Source organism: Sceloporus occidentalis, unplaced genomic scaffold (genome assembly GCF_023333645.1).
Source record: "Sceloporus occidentalis isolate IW3139 unplaced genomic scaffold, rSceOcc1.0.p SCAF_2, whole genome shotgun sequence".
Lineage (NCBI taxonomy): Eukaryota > Metazoa > Chordata > Lepidosauria > Squamata > Phrynosomatidae > Sceloporus > Sceloporus occidentalis.
In genome coordinates this window covers 82,650,894-82,669,858 of record NW_028316982.1, presented here as the reverse complement: position 1 = coordinate 82,669,858, position 18,965 = coordinate 82,650,894, and the positions used below count along the sequence as shown (strand labels likewise).

Sequence of the window (18,965 nt, the reverse complement as noted above, 5' to 3'; positions counted from 1 at the left end):
TTTTCCCCCCAACTGCACCAACTGCATCTTAAAAATAAGAATTGTGTTTCCATTATCAGTGGAGAAAAAAATATATATGTTTAAAGTATTCCATATTGCTTGCAACAGCATGTGAAGTAATGCTATTATTTTTTTATTGCCCCAACAGTATGCAATGCTGGCATTTGATTCAAAGGGCATAGAGATTTAGGATTTACATGTTTGGAGTTAGTTATATCTAGTGTACATTCCTGGGGGTTTAAATATATAAACTGATAGAAGGATTCCCCGCCCCCACATTTTCATCATGATCCTAATAAATCCTTGAAACAATAATTAATCTCATTGATGCATGCTGTGTTGTCTAATCATTGAGTTAAACACAAATCAGCTTTTCTTATTTAAAATAGCAGCTAGACTTCATTCTTTCCAAGTACTAAGAGTTTCTAATGAAGGGCAGATTCCACCACCACATGGAAATCTATTGCCTTCAGCAGAATTACACTGGTAATGTATTCAGAATGGAAAGAAGACGCACAGTAAGCATACTAAAATGAAAATGGTCTTATTCAGCTCATCACCTGTAAGGAGGTATTTGAAGTTATTATACCGGCAAACCTTAGGATAAACTCATTAAAATGATGATGTTGATGATAAATATTCATGGCAAGTAACCAACATTATTTAAAAGTGAGTATCCATCATCAACAATCCTTTCTGAACAGATTTTAAAACAGAACAAATCCTCAAAAACTGTGATCTACTTCTGTCATTTCTGGAAGCAGACGTGTATATTGGATTTATGAACAACAAGCCTACAGCTAAATGAAACGAATGCCTGCAGCAAAATAACCCAAATTCTGTTCTGATTTCATATCCAATATGAAATGAGCAAATGTTCAAGCAGTTATATTTTCTGTATTCATTCTGTTTCTGAGAGGGACACAATACATGGATAAAAGAATGTGTCAGAATTCCCAGAAGTCTTGGTTAGCGAGGTAAAGAACTGTGAGAGTTATCATTCAAAACATCTGGAAGGCCAATAGTTCTTCACTCCAGGCCTATGGAACCAAGGGAGTTAAGGGAGGAGAAGAGTCTATGGTACAAAATACACTGCAGAAATAATCCAGTATGAGACCGCTCTAACTGCCTGGGCTCAATGCTATGGAATTCTGGGGACTGTAGTTTTGTGAGACATTTAGCCTTCTTTGTCAGAGAGCTCTGGTGCTACAACAAACTACAATTTCCAGGATTCCCTAACACTGATCCAGAGAAGTTAAAGCAGTCTCAAACTGGATTATTTCTGCAGTGTGTTTTGCACCTATGAAACCATTCTCTTACAACCAGGAATCCATGTCAGCCCCTCTATGTGCTGGGATTTTATCAATTGAATATGGTCTGCTTTCAAAAAAACAAAGGAAGGAAGAAAAAAACAAAACAAAAACCCCAGAAATGGCATTTTTACCAAGTAAAGTATAAAGTTTTAGGATATGTGTCTATTCCAAAGTATGGTAAATCCCCTAAAATCCAATGGATTTTAGAGGATTTAAACCTTCAATTTACATCAGATGAAAAATTCCACACTTTCACATTGAGATTTCACTTATCAAAGTGAGACAACTTAATTATATCAAAACAGTTTCTGACATACAGTGAGTGGGCCCTTGGTATCTGCTGGGCTTTGGTTCCATGGCTCTGCCATGGGTACCAACATCTGTGGATGTTCAAGAGCCATTATAAACAGTGGGGTAGTAAAATGGTGACCCTTATAGAAAATGGCAAAATCAAAGTTTCCTTTTTGGAATTTATAATTTTTAAAAAATATGATCAAGCCATGGATGGTTGAATCTGGGAATGCAGAATCCATGGATATGGAGGGCTGACTATATTTCCAGCTCCTGCATACTTTCAGAATAAACACTGCAGGTGAATGATATAATATCAACTTTAGACTTGCAGCCAGTGAGCATATTGTAAACCCTTGGATGTAATGTTAGAGAAATGTGGAAAACAAAAGAGAAAGTACAACTTTAATCTGGCTGGTTTCATGAAGGCAATACAAACTCTACTTGGTTTGGAACGCAGTAATCCATTCTGAGACCTAATCGAATCCAAACACTAGTGGACTGAAAAACTGCAATAGGCCACTAGCACTTGTGCAGTTCTTTGCAAACCACAGAGACAGGGAAAACAGAAATGTAGTGACTTCTTGTTCGTTAAAAACAAAGGCATAAAAGGGTGAGACAGAAGAAGGAATGGGCGTGGGTGTGCATATGTGCAGTTGCCATCTGTTATTGGTTAGTCATTGTTTTCAGGAAATAATTATGAAGACAAAATTGACCTTTGCCTTCATCCCAACAGTTTAAAAATAATAGAATACCACAGGGCAAAAGGTTTTGTTTGGACAAAAATGAAAACCATTACGTGGAAATGTAAATGTATGTTTTCTGCAGTCTCTTATTTAACTGCAATTAACTAACAAGTGAATGGACTATGGAAATCTTTCCTGTTCATGAATGGAGTGCTTTTCTTGTTACTGTGGCAACACTTTGCTGTAGACCAGAGTTCATCTGTTTTACATTTTTATTACCACTGCTGTTAGTCCAAAGTTTATGGGTATAACTCTCTGCCAGCAGAGATACCAGCGCAGTACTCTCACTCTCTAGTAGCAGAAGAGAAACTTATGCTCATTAGATTTCTTGTGAAAACAACTGAAGAACTGAGGGAGGTGGGGAAGGAAGAATCTTACTTCATTTCAGAAGATACTTTTCTGTCTGACAAAATGCCATCCAGGCGAAAAACCCTGATGTTTGCTTCTGCATCTTTCACCAGCATCTGCTCTTTTGTGATAGTTTGTCTTGTCCTTGCAACCAAAAACTGGGTCTCAAGTAAGATCAACTACACTGAGGGAAATTCCACAGTGCAGATCCTCCTTACCTATGGACTCTTTGAGGGGCTTTGCTCAAGAAATGTGCAACATGGAATTAGTAAACCAGACACCAGTTTCCAAGGTACATAGCTATTGTAGTGAATGGGCAATTGCTGTTGGTAACAATTTGATTTGATTCCGCCTGTGGACTTAAGTGTTTTGGATTTTATTTGGACTTTGGAATACCTGTATTTGTATATACATACGTATTATTATTATTATTATTATCATCATCATCATCATGATCTTATATCCTGCCTTTCTCCCAATATAGGGACTCAAGGTGGCGAACAAGTATACCTATATTTGTATATACATTATTATTATTAATAGTAGTCTCTCTGGCTTTGCTTCGCGAACGAAGATTCAGGAAGGACTCATCCCGTGCTTTGTACAAGTGCGTTGGTGACTAAAAAGGCCAATTCGGGATAAACAGGTCCGGTTGCAGAAAGCACAGCAGAAAGTCTCCTTGGGTGATGTTTCCAGGTTGCGGTTCTTTCTGTGTTGTCGTTTCTCTTCGAGGCTTGTTCGGCGTGAGCTTTCGAAGAAGGCTGCAGTGTCATGGATAGTGCGTCTCCATGCCTCCCGATGCGAGGCCAGGGAGAACCATTGTTGGTAATCTATCTGGCCAAGCCTGAGATGTTGTTTCAGGGAGTCCTTGTATCTCTTCTTTGGGGCGCCCCTCTTATGCTGACCCGTGGCGAGTTCACCGTAGAATACTATTTTGGGGAGGCGATGGTCCTTCATCCTAGAAACGTCTCCTGCCCAGCGCAGCTGCGTCCTCAATAGCATGGCCTCAATGCTGGTGATCCCTGCTTGCTCGAGGACAGCAACATTTGTCACATAGTCAGTCCAGTGTATATTTAGAATTGTGCGTAAACAGCGCTGATGAAAGTGTTCAAGGAGTCATAGGTGTTGGCGATAGGTGACCCATGTTTCAGACCCATAGAGGAGAATAGACAGTACAATGGCTCTATACACACTGATTTTTGTGCTTCGCCTCAAGTGTTTGTTACTCCAGACTCTTTTGTGAAGTAGTAGTATCTTATATCTCATCTTTCTCCCAATAATCATGGCGGCAGACATAATGAGATATCTTGCAAATGGGACTCAAGTCCAAACACATAATTCACTTATGTTTCATATACTGTACACCTTATATACATAGCCTGATGGTAATTGTATACAATATTTTGAATAATTGTGTTCATGAAACAGAGTTTGTGTACACTGCGCACACAAGTTGGTGTACCCTGAAAAAAACTTTTGGATTTTGGAATTCTGGATAAGAGAGGTTCAACCTATATTTTACAAGGATGCCTTCAAAAAGATAGTGACAAAATAGCAGAATTAGTTCCTTCACTTATTATTCTGATCACCCAACAGTTCATGGTTTGTTAATGTCATTGTAGTCCAGAAAGGTCCCATGCAGAACTACTAACAACAAGTTACCATTACTCTTATTATTATGCCATTGTAAAATACTAAAAAAGAAAAAAGAGGAAAAAAGTTTGCCTTCAATTGTCCATCTCAATTATTACAAGTTGGAAATACTGAGAAAAATGTGAAAGTAATCCTTTCTGGCTGCAATATAAGGCAACCAACCATGACTTCTCCCTCTCCTATTCCTCAGACAGTTACCTCTCCACTGAAAAGTAGTGAATTATAGCCATGCCCATTATAAGCAAAGAAATAACTCCATGCCAGTTTGTTACTATAAAAAATAGCTAATTCTCATAAAACTCTTTAGGAAATAGAATGTTAATTCCTAGTTCGACAAAATAATAATTCCATCATAATGCACATAAAAACAAACGATGCTGGCAAATAATATAACAACACCTTATAAACTTGACCTCTTTAGCTTAAACGAAGAGCAAATAAGGAGATATATGACAGAGATATATAAAATGATGTGAAAAAAGTGAATAGAGTTTCTCCCCCTCACTCTATCTTACAAGTCTAGAATCTGGGATCATCAACTGAAACTGAATGATAAGAAATGCAGTAAATAAAAGGAAGTACAAATAAAAGAAAGTACCTTTTCACACACTGCATTGTTGGATTGTGGTATTTGCCCCTATAGAATGAAATTTTGGCCTCCGGCAAGAATAGCTTTAAAGGGGAATTAAGAATGTTCATGCAGGATAAAGCTGTCAGTGGCTGCTAGTCATGATCATGATTCATTGGCCCCAGTTTTAGATAGAGCAGGTCTCTCAATACCATTACTAGGAAGATGAGTGGGAAGGTATTGGTGCATTGGGGATGTTTAGCCTGGAGAAGACAAGGTTAAGAGATGATATGATAGCCCTGTTTAAATATTTGAAGGGATGTCATATTGAGGATGGAGAAAGCTTGTTTTCTGCTGCTCCAGAGAACAGGACCCGGAGCAATGGATGCAAACTACAGGAAAAGAAATTGGACCTCAACATTAGGAGGAACTTCCTGACAGTAAGGGCTGTTCGACAGTGGAGCAAACTCCCTCGGAGTGTGGTGGAGACTCCTTCCTTAGAGGTCTTTAAATAGAGGCTGGATGGCCATCTGTCGGGGATGCTTTGATTGAGATCTCCTGCATGGCAGGGGGTTGGACTGGATGGCCCTTGTGGTCTCTTCCAACTCTATAATTCTATGTCCAGGTAGTGGCTTTATTATAGGTTCCTGCTTGGCTACCATGTGAAAACCATGCTAAACTAGGCAGACTGGCTCTTCTTATGTTCCTATGCTTATTACATTACATGTACTATGTGATATGTTAGACTACCATGAATACAGTGGGCCTTCCATATCCACAGATTCTGCAACCATGGATTCACTGAAAATATTGTACATATATATAAATTCCAAAAAGCAAACCTTGATTTTTAACAATGTATATAAAGGCCACCATTTCACTATGCCATTGTATCTAATGGGACCTAAGGATGTTGGTATTCATGCAGATCCTGGAATCAAGCCCCAGCAGAAACCAAGTACCCAACTGCAATAGTCCATTTTATTGATATCTATGTAGGGGCTAAATACTGTAAGGGCATCAAGTTCCATTTGATATTGGAATGTAAGCAATGTCAGCACTGGTTAGTACTTGGATGAGAGACCACAATGAATACCAGGTGCTGTAGGCTAAATTTCAGAGAAAGAAACTGGTAAAACCACCTCTGGGTATTCGTTACCTAAGGAAACCCTATGAATTGGGTCCACATAAGTCAGTGACTTGAAGGCACATATACACACCCACATATATGGAAACTTTAAACATTTTTGGAACATTTCTCATATTCTACAAATTATAAAAGTGAAACATGCTAATGCCTGGAGATGTTCCAGGTAACCAATTGCTCGCATTGCATGGTTTCTTATATGAACAGTGTAATATTAGAAAAACAAAACCATAAAGATTTCATTTCCCCTTAGATTGAGCTGCAATACTGACATATAGTTAGTATAATTTGCCCACAATTATGTTACTCACATAGGAGAGTGGTTGTTATAATCACTAAGGAGAGCATGTCAGCCAGTTGGAATGTGACTGAAACTGTTTCAAGGGCATCCTGAATGGATAGCGAAGTACAGTGTCTCTTTTGGATATAATCCTCATATATCTAGGCCATATACATCCCACCAAAGTCAAATGGAAAAAAATTGGCTTTTGTTTCCAGGAAGTTGACAAGTGTCCTTGGTAGTCTCAAAATTGTTCACTTATTTATTGTTTCTAGTTCTAAAGGACAGAGCTTCTAAAATGTTAGACGGATGCATACCAAATGTACTGAGTGAATAATTGATGAAAAAAAGAGAGAGAATACTGTTTAAATGTCTGGAATATGTTCACATACTCTTGTTTGGAAAGAAATGCATGAAAGAGGTTGTTGATATAAAACATCATATGACATTGACTAATGTTTTCTTTTTTTCTTTCTCCCAATAACTCCTGTACCATACAAATAATACCTGGCTGTTAAGAAACATATTGCACAAAAGGTTAATCAAAATAATCAAAGGTCTGCAACAATTCCTATGTTTAAGATACATGCATCCAACTCATGGTGTGGTAATGAGAATTTTTTCTCTCTTTTTAATAATATTAGAACACAGAGTCTCCCTAAGAAGCTGAATACTGGAAGATTCAGGACAAAAGTGTGTGGGGGGGAACTACTTTGTCCAATACATAGACTATGGAGTTTGTTACCACATGATATAGTGATGGCTGTCAAATTTGATGGCTTTTTAGTTATTATGACTGTCTCCACTTTAGGAGGCTATATGTTTCTCAATATTCCAGGTGCTGTGTGAAAATTGTGGAAGGGTGTTTTTCAACTCATGTCTTCATAATGGGCTCAAACAGAATGCTGGATAGACGTTGATCTAATTTACTTTTTCTTGTGTCCTTACCTTTGTAGAAAGTGCTATACATGTTAAAACAAACGAAGAAAGAGGCATATACAAACCACTTAATATGACAGAATACCATGCTCACTTTAGGTACAGTAAGACTCAGACTGCCTACCATCCACACTTCAGAGAGCCCTCTTACCTGCCTCTTTTAAAGCCTCAGCATCTTAGTGGTAGTTCTCTAGAAATGTCTCTCCTGCTTTTTAAAAAATACTGCCCAACAAGTTATTACAGATATTCTTTTTGGCTTTTAAAAAGCTCTTCCTTACTTGGAATTTTGTCTTGAAACTGGACAAAGCAACTTCAGTGATAATCAGATGTGAAGTGCCTACCATTATGTTTCAATAAGTTTTAGCAGGCCCTTGGTTTTCCTTTTAAGAAGCCCCTCTCATTCAAAGCTCCGTTTTTAAAAAACAAAAACAAAACTGAAACTGGTTGCTACTGTTTGAGTGATATGATATCCTAAAACAGTTTGTCAAATGTTGAGACACAAACTTCAGGTGAATTGTGACTCTCTCTCTTTTTCCTTCAAATGACCCTCCTTTTGGAATTTTGACTTCAAATTTTGGATTACAACATTGACAACAGCCCAAGACACTTGGGGGTTGTCTACACTTACAGTAAAATCTGAGTTGGCCCTGCATTTTCCAGATTTGCAGCGACACCAGGCTTTTCTACACCATTACTACGGATGTTGAAACAAATCAGGGCAAATTCAGCTTATGGGGTCACAAGTTCTTCCATTCTGAGATTGCCTTTTTTTAAAATGGCAGCCCACAAACCAATTTCCCCAAATCATTTTTGACCACACATCCATGGCCACTTTATTATTTTTTTCTTTTCTTTTTTGTCACATTCCCATTGGCTCTGCTGGTACAGGCAGGAACCATGGCAATATGCTTTTTTTCTGCACACTTGCTAAGCAGTTAATTGGAGGTGTGCAGATACAATCAAACATACATACTGATATCCCATTATGTGCACAAATGCAGTACCTTTTACAAAAAATTGTGAATGACTTTAACTTCTTGGCAGGAATGATCGGTCCCTTTGCCAGTCCCTTACACTCAGTCCCACTACCCCCACCACAAGTCTTCTCAGCAAGATTTGTGTAGAGGAGGTTTTTCCATTGTGTTCCCCTGAGGCTGAGAGTGTGTGATGTGCCCAAGGTTACCCAGTGGGTTTTATGATCAGACTGAGAATCAAACCCTGGTCTGCAGAATCATAGCCCAACATGCAAACTACTACATCACGTTGCTTCTTTCCATTACCATTACATACTACAAAAATTGCAAACCCTGTTTGTCATGTGCCACATCCCAATACATTAGTCTGGTCCCTGATATCTCTTGTAGAACTGGTGAGGATACAGAACTCCAGCTGCTAACTGAGCCCAGGAGTAAAATGTAGGAAGTGCTGTAAAACTGCAGTGTGATGTGTACCATTATACAGCCATTCCTGAGCTGCAAGGAAATTGCTTGCAAGAGCAATTTGCTCATATAATAAAAGGTCAGTTAATTAGTAGCCTTACTGGAAAGCTAACAAAGACCTCTGATATTATCCTTCAAATTTATTGTGGGTGCTACTCTGCTGAACAGAAAACTCGATCATCTTTTTTGCCTCTGATCTTGGATGTTTAATAGTACAAAGTACACCAAGCTCAAGCATACTAGTAGACTCTTATTAGGCTGCCATTAATGATTTATATGATGCAATAAACAACCATAGATTTGTGGACTTCTCAGAATAGAAGCAGAATGAACTGTACACTTTCAGAAGGTGTTAATCACATCCCAACATTTTTAAAATTCTTATTTTATTCTTAACCATTTACCTCACATACCACCTATTGTATATTTAATCATACAGTTTATTACTACAGGAAAAAGAGCATAGGCAAATTTAATGTGAAATATCTTGTCAAAATTAAGGTAATTTTATTAGGTATTCTTACTCCCCCTTTTGAGAATCATTTCACACACAGAGATACACACAGAGTCAAATATGGCGATTTGTTTTCACAATGTGCTTGATTTAAAAAAACAACAACGGTACCTTGAATTCTACATTTGTAAGAAGCAAATAAATAGATAAATAAATGCATGTTGCAAATGGTGACTGACATTCAGCATTAGTTTTATTCTAGAGCTACACATCTGTAACTTTTCTGTGTTCACAATCCCAATGCAGTTACTGTGGTACTACTGCCACAATTGAAACTACCCTTCTAAACCTACGCTATTGGGCATCAGCCACACTGAGAGAAGGAAATTCATTATCCTGATTATCAGATTGAGGATGGATGACATTTACATCCTCCTCCTGTCCGAAAGGGAGATTGCAATAGTCAAAAGCAGGATTTCTGTTGCAATCCCTTGTCACCCAAAAGGGGTGATCTCCTTTTGGTGTGGCTAATGGTTGGGTGGAAGGATTAGAGGAATTGGGCCATGAGTTTCTATTTAGTTACATATATGTAACTACACATATGCAACTGAGTAGGCAATGTAGAATTCTGGCCCATGCATATAGATATTTTGGTTGAACTGAATCTGTGCTAGTTAGTATAAGAAATACTTCTGTTTTGATTTTTAATACATCCCAAGCCTGTTGACAAAACCACACAACAAAGAATATGTGACATGCCTCTCATATGTCATTTTGTTCTGATAACATCAAGCATTAAATTCAAAAATGTTCAACAGTGTCAAAGGCCAATCAGTTTACTGTTTAACATCCATCTGTCTTGTGTACAGTGGTGACTGTTGGCTCCCTTGTCAATGATGCAATGAATCTACTCCGGATTTTGACCCATGCTTTAAAGGAGCTGTCCAAGGTGCTGAACTCCAGAGCCAAACTAACTTCAATAACTTGGACAGCTCCTTTAAAGCTAGCCAAAGCCTCGGATTGATTCATCAGCTCCTTTACATGAGAACCACCATTTGCCACTGCTATTCTGAATAATAAAAAATGCAAACAGCAAGGGGAGGGGGGGGGGACATTCCTAAGTTCCAGCTAAAGTGAAGGTGGGATGTTACTGGACTGCAACTCCCAACTGCCTAGCCAGAATATCAACAGTGAAAGGTGGGGCAAATTGTTGCCAATAATATCTGGAGATCCACGTGTTCCCCAGAACCTATCTCTGCTCTACAATGGGCTTAAAAATAGAATGTATGTCAGGTAGAAACATACATTGTATGTTCACATTAAGGGGAATGGTACTTTTGGGACCCTGATGAGCTCAGGAAATTGTGCCAAAACCAATGCCAGAGCAAGGCTCACTTGGCACAAAATGCACTGCTGGTTCCCTGTTCTAGTTTTTTAACTGCTCCAACAGTTTAACTTGAGATTCCCTTTACTATTATGAGTGATATGGGATCATTATTGCCAGGAAAGTGCCTGAAATACTTAGTTGACCTCTGAAGAATTGTTGTTCAAATTGCTGTTCTTGAATCCAGTTTGTTTTTGAGTAGCCCTGTTTCATCCATCTTACTTCTGAGTAGCTGTTAGTGTTAACTGGACAAATCTGGGGAATAAAATACAAAACAAATCACTAAAAAAAAATCCACTGAAGGGTTGAGTAATGACTGAATGAGCCAAACATGTACTAAGATTTAGGTCAACTTGACTGAACTGCAGGCTCTTCTTATATATAATACTTTTTAGAAAATCAAACATGCCTAATCATATATGGCAATGGCCTTCATGAGCATTTGCTGTTTCTTAGCATGGGTGCACATTTTTTGCATTTTACATCATGACTCATAGAAATCAATTCACAAAAGGACTGAAGTAATAATCTCTGCAGCTTTTGATATCTGAAATATTATTTTTCAGTTACAGATATTCTGGAAAATACCACAATGAAGACTTTCAACATTGTAATTATCTTTCTGCTAGTTCTTAACCTGTTTAGCACCTCCCTCAGCTTTGGGTTTACATGCTACAATGCCATTAGCAACCCCTACCAAACCTTTTTGGGTCCTATTGGAGTCTACACCTGGAATTGCATCTCTGGTAAGTAATGTGCAGTGCACTATGGGATATTTTTTTAAAATATAATAATGCAATATGATTATGTCCTGATACTAAATAACTGTTTTAAAAACTGGAAAGAAAAAACAAAAGCAACAATAAATACAACCATTTGTTTGTTTAAGGTTAAAAATCAGAATAATAACTTTTCATAGCAAATAAAGTCATGGCATGGTTTAAAATGTACATTAAGTGAAATGTTCATATGGTAGATGAAAAGAATGGTGTGGATCTGATGTATCTTGATTTCAGTAAGGCCTTTGACAAAGTCCCCCATGATATCCTTGCAAAAAAGCTAGTAAAATGTGGCCTAGATAATGCAGCTGTTAGGTAGATTGACTGACTTGAACCTAAAGGGTACTCAGCAATGGCTTCTCTTCATCCTAGAGAGAAAGGGCCTGTGGGGTGCCATGGGGTTCTGTCCTGGGCTCAGTGTTATTCAACATCTTCATCAATGACTTGGCTGATAGAATAGAGGAATGCTTTTCAGATTTGCAGATAAAACCAAATTAGGAGTGGTAGCTAATACCCCGGGGACAAGATCAGAATTCAAAATGACTTTAACTGATTATAAAGCTGGGTCAAAACTAACAAAATTAATTTCAGCAGGGGGGAATGTAGGATTACACACTTGGGTTTGTGTCCAATGAATGAAATGCACAGGTATAAGATGGGTGACACCTGGCTTGATGACAGTACCTATGAAAGGGATGTAGGAGTCTTAGTGGACCACAAGTTGAACATGAGTCAGCAATGTGATGTGGCAACTAAGAAAATCAATGCAATTCTAGGCTGCATCAATATATAGTGTAGTGCCAAGGGAAGTAATAGTACCACTCTATTCTGCTTTGGTCAGACCTCACCTGGAATACTGTGTCCATTTCTGGGCACCACAATTCAAGGAGGATTTTGACAAGCTGGAGCATGTCCAGATGAGCGTGACCAAAATGTTGAAATCATGCCCTATGAAGGGTGGCTTAGTGAACTAGGTATATTTAGTCTGGAGAAGAGAAGATTAAGGTGTGACATGATAGCTATATTGAAATATTTGAAGAGATGTCATTTGGAAGAAGCAGTTTTCTACTGCTCTAGAGATGGAGCAATGAATTCAAGCTACAGGAAAAGGGATTCTACCTAAACATTAGGAGGAACCTCATAATGGTAAGAACTGCTGAACAATGGAACACACTGCCTTGGAGAGTGGTGGAGTCTCCTTCTTTGGAGGGTTTAAAACAGAGACTGGATAACCATCTTTTGGGAGTGCTTTGATTGTGTCTTCCTGAATGGGAGTTCATTGGACTGGATCTCTTCCAACTCTATGATTCTATTCTAAAATCCTTGATAAATTTGATTCACTGATGATCAATTAATATGAAATTTAAAATGTTTATTGAGACTAAACTCAATAAACATTTGACAGATAGTTATCCCAAACCAAATCTTCATCAGTAGCAAAACTACTTTGACAGTCTTTATAGAGAAAGAGCCAATATGCAAAGCTTATACTAAAAATGACATTCCAGGTTGCAAGCTTCCAAAGCTCCATTGGATTCCTCATCAGACAAAGGTGTTAAAAATGATCAGGATGGAGCTGAGGACACTGCAATCCCCCCCCCCAAACAAAGAAACAAACAAAACCCAACAACAACAATTCATTACTTCTTAATTTTGAACAGTGGCCTGCTAGCTGTACTCAGGTTCTACTTATTAGTTTAAGTTTCAGTTGTTATATTATATGTATATATATTTAAATTTATAAAAAATTATTTTAAAATGCAAAAGTGGCCAAAGGTCTCCTCAGACCAGCATTTTACTTGTATAAGTATTCATTATAAGAAACTGATGAATTTAGGCTGATGGATTTGGAGCTATATGCTATGGCATATCCCTCAAAATAGGTTCAGCACTTTGGATAGCTCTTTTAAACCACAGATTTAAAAACAAAACAAAAACAAATTTGCCACCCCAAATTCCACTGTGTCTGCACTACACTTCACCTTAGGCCTGGTGAATAATTCAAGTGGCTCCAAGTGAGGATAACAGCAAATGCCTCCTCCCTCAATTTCATCTCAATCAAGGTGCATATTCCCTAAATTTTTTGTGTGCATGAGGTCAGTATATATAAAAAAACAAAAACAAACAAACAAAAAACGAAACAAAACACTCACAAGTGCCTCTCCCCATTTCTGAAAAAATTACAAAGATAACAGGGCAAATGGCTAACAACTTAGGGCCTGAACAGACAGGTCTAAATAAAACTGATTCAGGTTACTTTGGAGGTATGCAGCTTAAATGATGCATGTGTCCTAAGAGGCCGGAAGCCATGCCAAAGCCATAGTCCAATCCTATGGACTGGAGCATGGCTTATGTGCAGCTTCTGGCCTCTTAAGATGCATGTGTCATTTAAACAGCTTTATTTTGGCCGGTCTGTTCAGGCCCTTACTCTCCTTTCCTCACACCCCGATATGTTCCTTGGGTACCTACCTCATTCTGATGAATGGTGGGACTTTGGTCCTGTCTTTTCAATTTGTGAAAAATCTGTAATTTCTATGGCCCAGTCTGCAATTGCTGATCCACCCTTACTACATACTCTGTCTTTTTAATTGGCCTTAATATAAAAGTATTACCCTTTGGGATTTTCCCTCTTAAGAGACTGGCACAGTTATCGGAAATCTTTGATCTACACCATACAAATATTCTTGACATATGATACTTGGGACTATCATCTTGTAAGCATAGTTACATCCTTGACCCATTTTGGAACTTTAAAAAAAAAAACGCTATTAGGTTCTCTTAGCCTCTAAAAGGGTAGTAAGAGAAATGAAGTTGCAAATATAGGGCAAAACTTCGCTAAAGGAAAAAAAATAGCTATACACTTGAGGGAAAAAAAGTATTTTCCAGATTCATCGGAAAGTTGTGATACGTTAGACTGTAAGATGAACTCCGTCAAACACTTCCCTAGGGTAATAACCCTTCATTCCCCTGTTAAGCTTACATCTGGTTTCTTTTGATGTATTTTGCTATCCCTCTGATCCTGCTACTGAAATAACTCCATTTCTTACACTGAATATGTCTCAAGAGGCTCCTGCTTTTTGTAACAGAAGGCTTTGGACTAAAAAAAAATATTCAGGGGAAAATGAGACTCGTATTACAAATACATCACTGCTAGATAGACGCCAACCAATAGCTTTTCCCAACCTTCTGCTCTTTCAATGGGTTGAAATGCATCTGATATCATCCCTATATGGCCAATGGGGATTCTAAGGGGGTGTTCTCACTTAAGATTTGAAACGATTTAAAATACAGCATTTTTAATAAAATACATCACTGATTCTGTGGTTAACTTCTGGCAGAGTCATGCCAGAGGACCAAGAGATTACTAGAGAGAACACATCCATGAATAATTGAACCTGGAAAAGTCAAAGCCGCAAATGTGGAGGGCCAACTGAAGCGTGCCAATTTATGATTAGTCTTCAGAAGGTAAACAGAGACTTGATTTGCTAGTTTGATTGCTAAGTTACATATCTCCTATGAAATCACATTGTGGGAGGGAAAGCATGTTATTTTAAAAAATGCACATTCTCCTTGGACAGCTAGCATGATATGGTGGTTTGAGTGTTAGATTATGACTCTGCAGACCAGAGTTTGAATTCCCACTCAGCAATGGAAACCCATTGCATGACCCACTGCATGACTCTCTCAGACTCAAAGGGAGGCAAGGACACCCCCTCTCTCCGCCCAGAGATCAATGAAGGAGGCTGCTGGAAAAGCAGGGAGGGAGCACTCTTCCCAAAGATTCTCTTTCCAGGGTTGGAGGAGAAGGCAGATTCCATTTGAGAAAGGGAGGGAGAAAGGCTTTATCCCCCCCCCCCATTGATCAGAGCCCTTTCCTGCCTGGGCGAGATCAGATGCCTCCTCGCGAGGAGCCTTCCCTTCCCTGCCTGGGCGAGATCAGATGCCTCCTCGCGAGGACCCTTCCCTTCCCTGCCTGGGTGAGATCAGATGCCTCCTCGCGAGGAGCCTTCCCTTCCCTGCCTGGGCGAGATCAGATGCCTCCTCGCGAGGAGCCTTCCCTTCCCTGCCTGGGTGAGATCAGATGCCTCCTCGCGAGGAGCCTTCCCTTCCCTGCCTGGGCGAGATCAGATGCCTCCTCGCGAGGAGCCTTCCCTTCCCTGCCTGGGCGAGATCAGATGCCTCCTCGCGAGGAGCCTTCCCTTCCCTGCCTGGGCGAGATCAGAGCCCAAGCGGGCAGGGAATGCCTCTTCGAGAGGAGGCTTCCCTTCCTGCCTCTCCTCCGTTAGAAATGGGCTCTCCCCACACAGAGGGGAGGTTGCAATCCACCGGGGGAAGCCTTGTAGTCCTTTGGCAGATGCAGGCGCTTGAGCAGCCGGGACTTCAGGCGCTTAAAGCGCTGAAGAGATTAAGCGCCTGTAAACCATTAAAATAAAAAAACAAAAAAAACCCTTATCTATTATTGAAAGACCACAGCGGACAAAGGGGTGAGGGAAGCAAAAATGGCGACAGCCACGACGGATGGGGACAGAAAGGGCAACTCCCCCAAGGCCAGCCCCATCGCACTCCGCTCCTCCCATCCAGCTAACCCGATTTCAAAGGCTGTCGTTCCTATTTAAATGCTCCGGTTCCTAACTCGAATCAAGGGAAAAACGTAGGTCTGACCCTACTACTTTTTTAACACGCGTTAAATGACGAAAACACGATTCAAAATTTTAAACCGCTCCACGATTCGATTTGTAGTGGGGACGATTGCGGGTTGCTCTAGAACAGTTCTAGATTTAAATCGGTTCCTAGTAGGAACGCCTCTCCTAGGATTCGATTCAGAACGCGGGGTTTCGCTTAGTGAGAACACCCCCCAATAAAAGCATTTCTCCAATTTTGTTGGAGATTATGGGGGTTGTAGTTGAAGAAAGCTAGCTAGGGTAAAGTATGCAATGAGTGTGCATACCCTAATAAGAAGCCTCCCTGAGAGTGAATTTCATGTCAAACATCTGCTTCAACAAAAAAAGCATCTTTGCCTGCTGGCGAAAGGATAGCAGAGAGATGGCCACAATTAATGTGTTCTCTAATTGATGTGTTTTAACTGTTTCAATTGAGGAGTCCAATTCATCATATTTTGTTCAGGAGAGGATAAAATATATAATAGTTTGAGTATCGAACTAGGAATCTGGAGAAGGGGCTCAAATCCCTGCTTGGCCATAGAAACTCACTGGGTGACCTTGGGCAGATCACACACTCTCAGCTCCAGGGGAAGATAATGGCAAACCCTCTCTGAACAAATCTTGTCATGAAAACCCCATAGTAGGTTCACCTTAAGGTTGCCATAAGTAGGAAATAACTTGAAGCCATGCAACACAAAAAATTTTAGTATTACTCATCTGCCCATTACTTCCCCAAAATAATATCAGCACCATTTTCTTCCCTACTTTTTAGGCAGCTGCTGTCTTCTGATATTGATATTGTTTCCTGTGAATGTGGAACTGAACAAACTGTCTCTTGAGTTGGCTGTCAAGCACTGCACATCTTCAAGAGGACTCAAGCCTTCCAACACTTATGGATATTCATACTGGATTGTTCTTCTTATGGCACTTTTGAATGCTGTGACTGTCATCATAATTGTATTCTACCAACGAGCAAGGTATTCCAAAAGGAAGGAGCAGGAAAGACCTATGGCAAGTGCACCAAAAGATGGCATCTTATTTTAGTGGGATCACTTTTCCGGTTTTGTTTTTATACTAAGAGCCTACTTTATGTTCAGGAGTCAGCCACCAGTTAGATATATGCATGGACTATGGACTTAAATAATGTGAACAATGAACAGTTTCTATTAAAAGTAATAAAATAGAAGCACAATGTAACCAGATCATCAAGACTGATCATGCAAGACACATCATGCAAATTCCAACTATCTTTTAGGTAGTTATTTATTAAACTATAATAGTGATAATTTAGTTCAATTATTTTTCAGAAATGTATTTACATAAGGATTTCACATAGGTCTCACATAACTTGAGATACAATGCTGCTAGAGTAAACATCCATTCTCAAGTAAAATTTAGTGTTATTCACTATCTTACTCAATCTACTGTGAATAGTATTGCCTTCTATAGATCCAGGTTTTCCAGGATATCAAACTTTAAAAATAAAAGGAAAAATACCAAGAGGAAAAGACTTATAGAAAAGAAGGCATACAACCAACAGGAAAAGGATTAACAAATACAGATATCCCATCCCACTCATTTGCTACCTGGCTATTTGGACAAAAGTCCTTTCTGAACTTTATAATGTGATCACTTGGCAGATACTGGAAAATTACTCTTCAGAAGTATGAATGCAATGACAGTTGAAACTGTCCATAACAAGCAGTGGTTGGCTGGTGATCTGGGTCTCCTCTGCAACAACTAGATTCTTCTGGTGTTGGGTCAAACGGAAAGATATGTTTGTAACAATTGTTCTGCAGATGTGCTCCTCTGATGATGAAAGATATCTATCATGATATTTCTCACATGATTTGCTCACTTTAGTCTCTTGAATTTACAGAGAATCCTCCACATTCACTGGAGTTATGGGTGCAGAACCACCCCCCCAGGTGAAAAAAAAAAAAAAAAATTTTAACAATGTGAGAAAACACCCCTCTAGGAATCTCCAAGTCCTCCAGTGCAACTCTTGGGCCAACATCCGGCAGAAGTTAACCATAGAATTGTATGCCTAGAGAAGTATTTTCTTCTGGGTCTTCCTGTGTGATTCTGTGGTTAACTTCTGGCAGAGTCATGCCAGAGGACCAAGAGATTACTAGAGAGAACACATCCATGAATAATTGAACCTGGAAAAGTCAAAGCCGCAAATGTGGAGGGCCAACTGAAGCGTGCCAATTTATGATTAGTCTTCAGAAGGTAAACAGAGACTTGATTTGCTAGTTTGATTGCTAAGTTACATATCTCCTATGAAATCACATTGTGGGAGGGAAAGCATGTTATTTTAAAAAATGCACATTCTCCTTGGACAGCTAGCATGATATGGTGGTTTGAGTGTTAGATTATGACTCTGCAGACCAGAGTTTGAATTCCCACTCAGCAATGGAAATCCATTGCATGACCCACTGCATGACTCTCTCAGACTCAAAGGGAGGCAAGGACACCCCCTCCTCCTGAACAGATCTTGCCAAGGAAAAGCTGTGATAGGCTTGTCAGGGTCACCATAAGTCAGAAATGACTTGAAGGCACTCAACAACAACAACAACACTCTTTTTATAATCTAAGCTAGCTCACTGTATGATACTGGGTGTGTACTAGCGTGGTTCATCTTTCTCTACCTGACCACAGATAAAAATTATCAAGTGTGGAGAAGCATAGACCTGGTCATGCTGGCTGAGAGATTCTAGAGGTAGTCCACAAAAACAATATTTTCAAGGTCTGTCAGAACTCACTGTCACAGAACATCCTGTGATATGGTCAATAAGGAAATAAAAATTTTCTTTAAACTTCAAACAGAACCTGAATATATATAGTGCACCATAATGAGTTGAGAAAATAATATTGACAGTACAGTTCCTAGGGCAAAAATAGGTTATGCATGTACAGCTTACAACATTGTCATTTCCAGATCTTGGAGTATTAGCAATTAC

General features: G+C 39.3%; 1 protein-coding gene across 2 annotated transcripts; it reads left to right on the top strand.

Moving 5' to 3' along the window:
- The first annotated feature begins 2,761 nt into the window (after positions 1–2,761).
- Positions 2,762–17,046, top strand: CLRN3 (clarin 3). Of its 2 annotated transcripts, none has more exons than XM_089507838.1 (3): positions 2,762–2,990; positions 11,135–11,308; positions 16,775–17,046. In XM_089507838.1, the coding sequence occupies exons 1-3, from the start codon at positions 2,762–2,764 to the stop codon at positions 17,044–17,046; spliced, it is 675 nt and encodes a 224-aa protein (XP_089363964.1). The 2 variants fall into 2 exon arrangements, with proteins under 2 accessions (XP_089363964.1, XP_089363963.1); XM_089507837.1 differs by having other exon boundaries at positions 11,129–11,308.
- The last annotated feature ends 1,919 nt before the right edge of the window (positions 17,047–18,965 follow it).

What these genes read in the sequence shown, in the direction of transcription:
- CLRN3 (XM_089507837.1), top strand. Translation starts at nt 2,762, where the DNA reads ATGCCATCCAGGCGAAAAACCCTGATGTTTGCTTCTGCATCTTTCACC. An exon ending in ACCAGACACCAGTTTCCAAG is followed by an intron (nt 2,991 to 11,128) that starts GTACATAGCTAT and finishes ATTATTTTTCAG; the next exon opens with TTACAGATATTCTGGAAAAT. An exon ending in CACCTGGAATTGCATCTCTG is followed by an intron (nt 11,309 to 16,774) that starts GTAAGTAATGTG and finishes CCTACTTTTTAG; the next exon opens with GCAGCTGCTGTCTTCTGATA.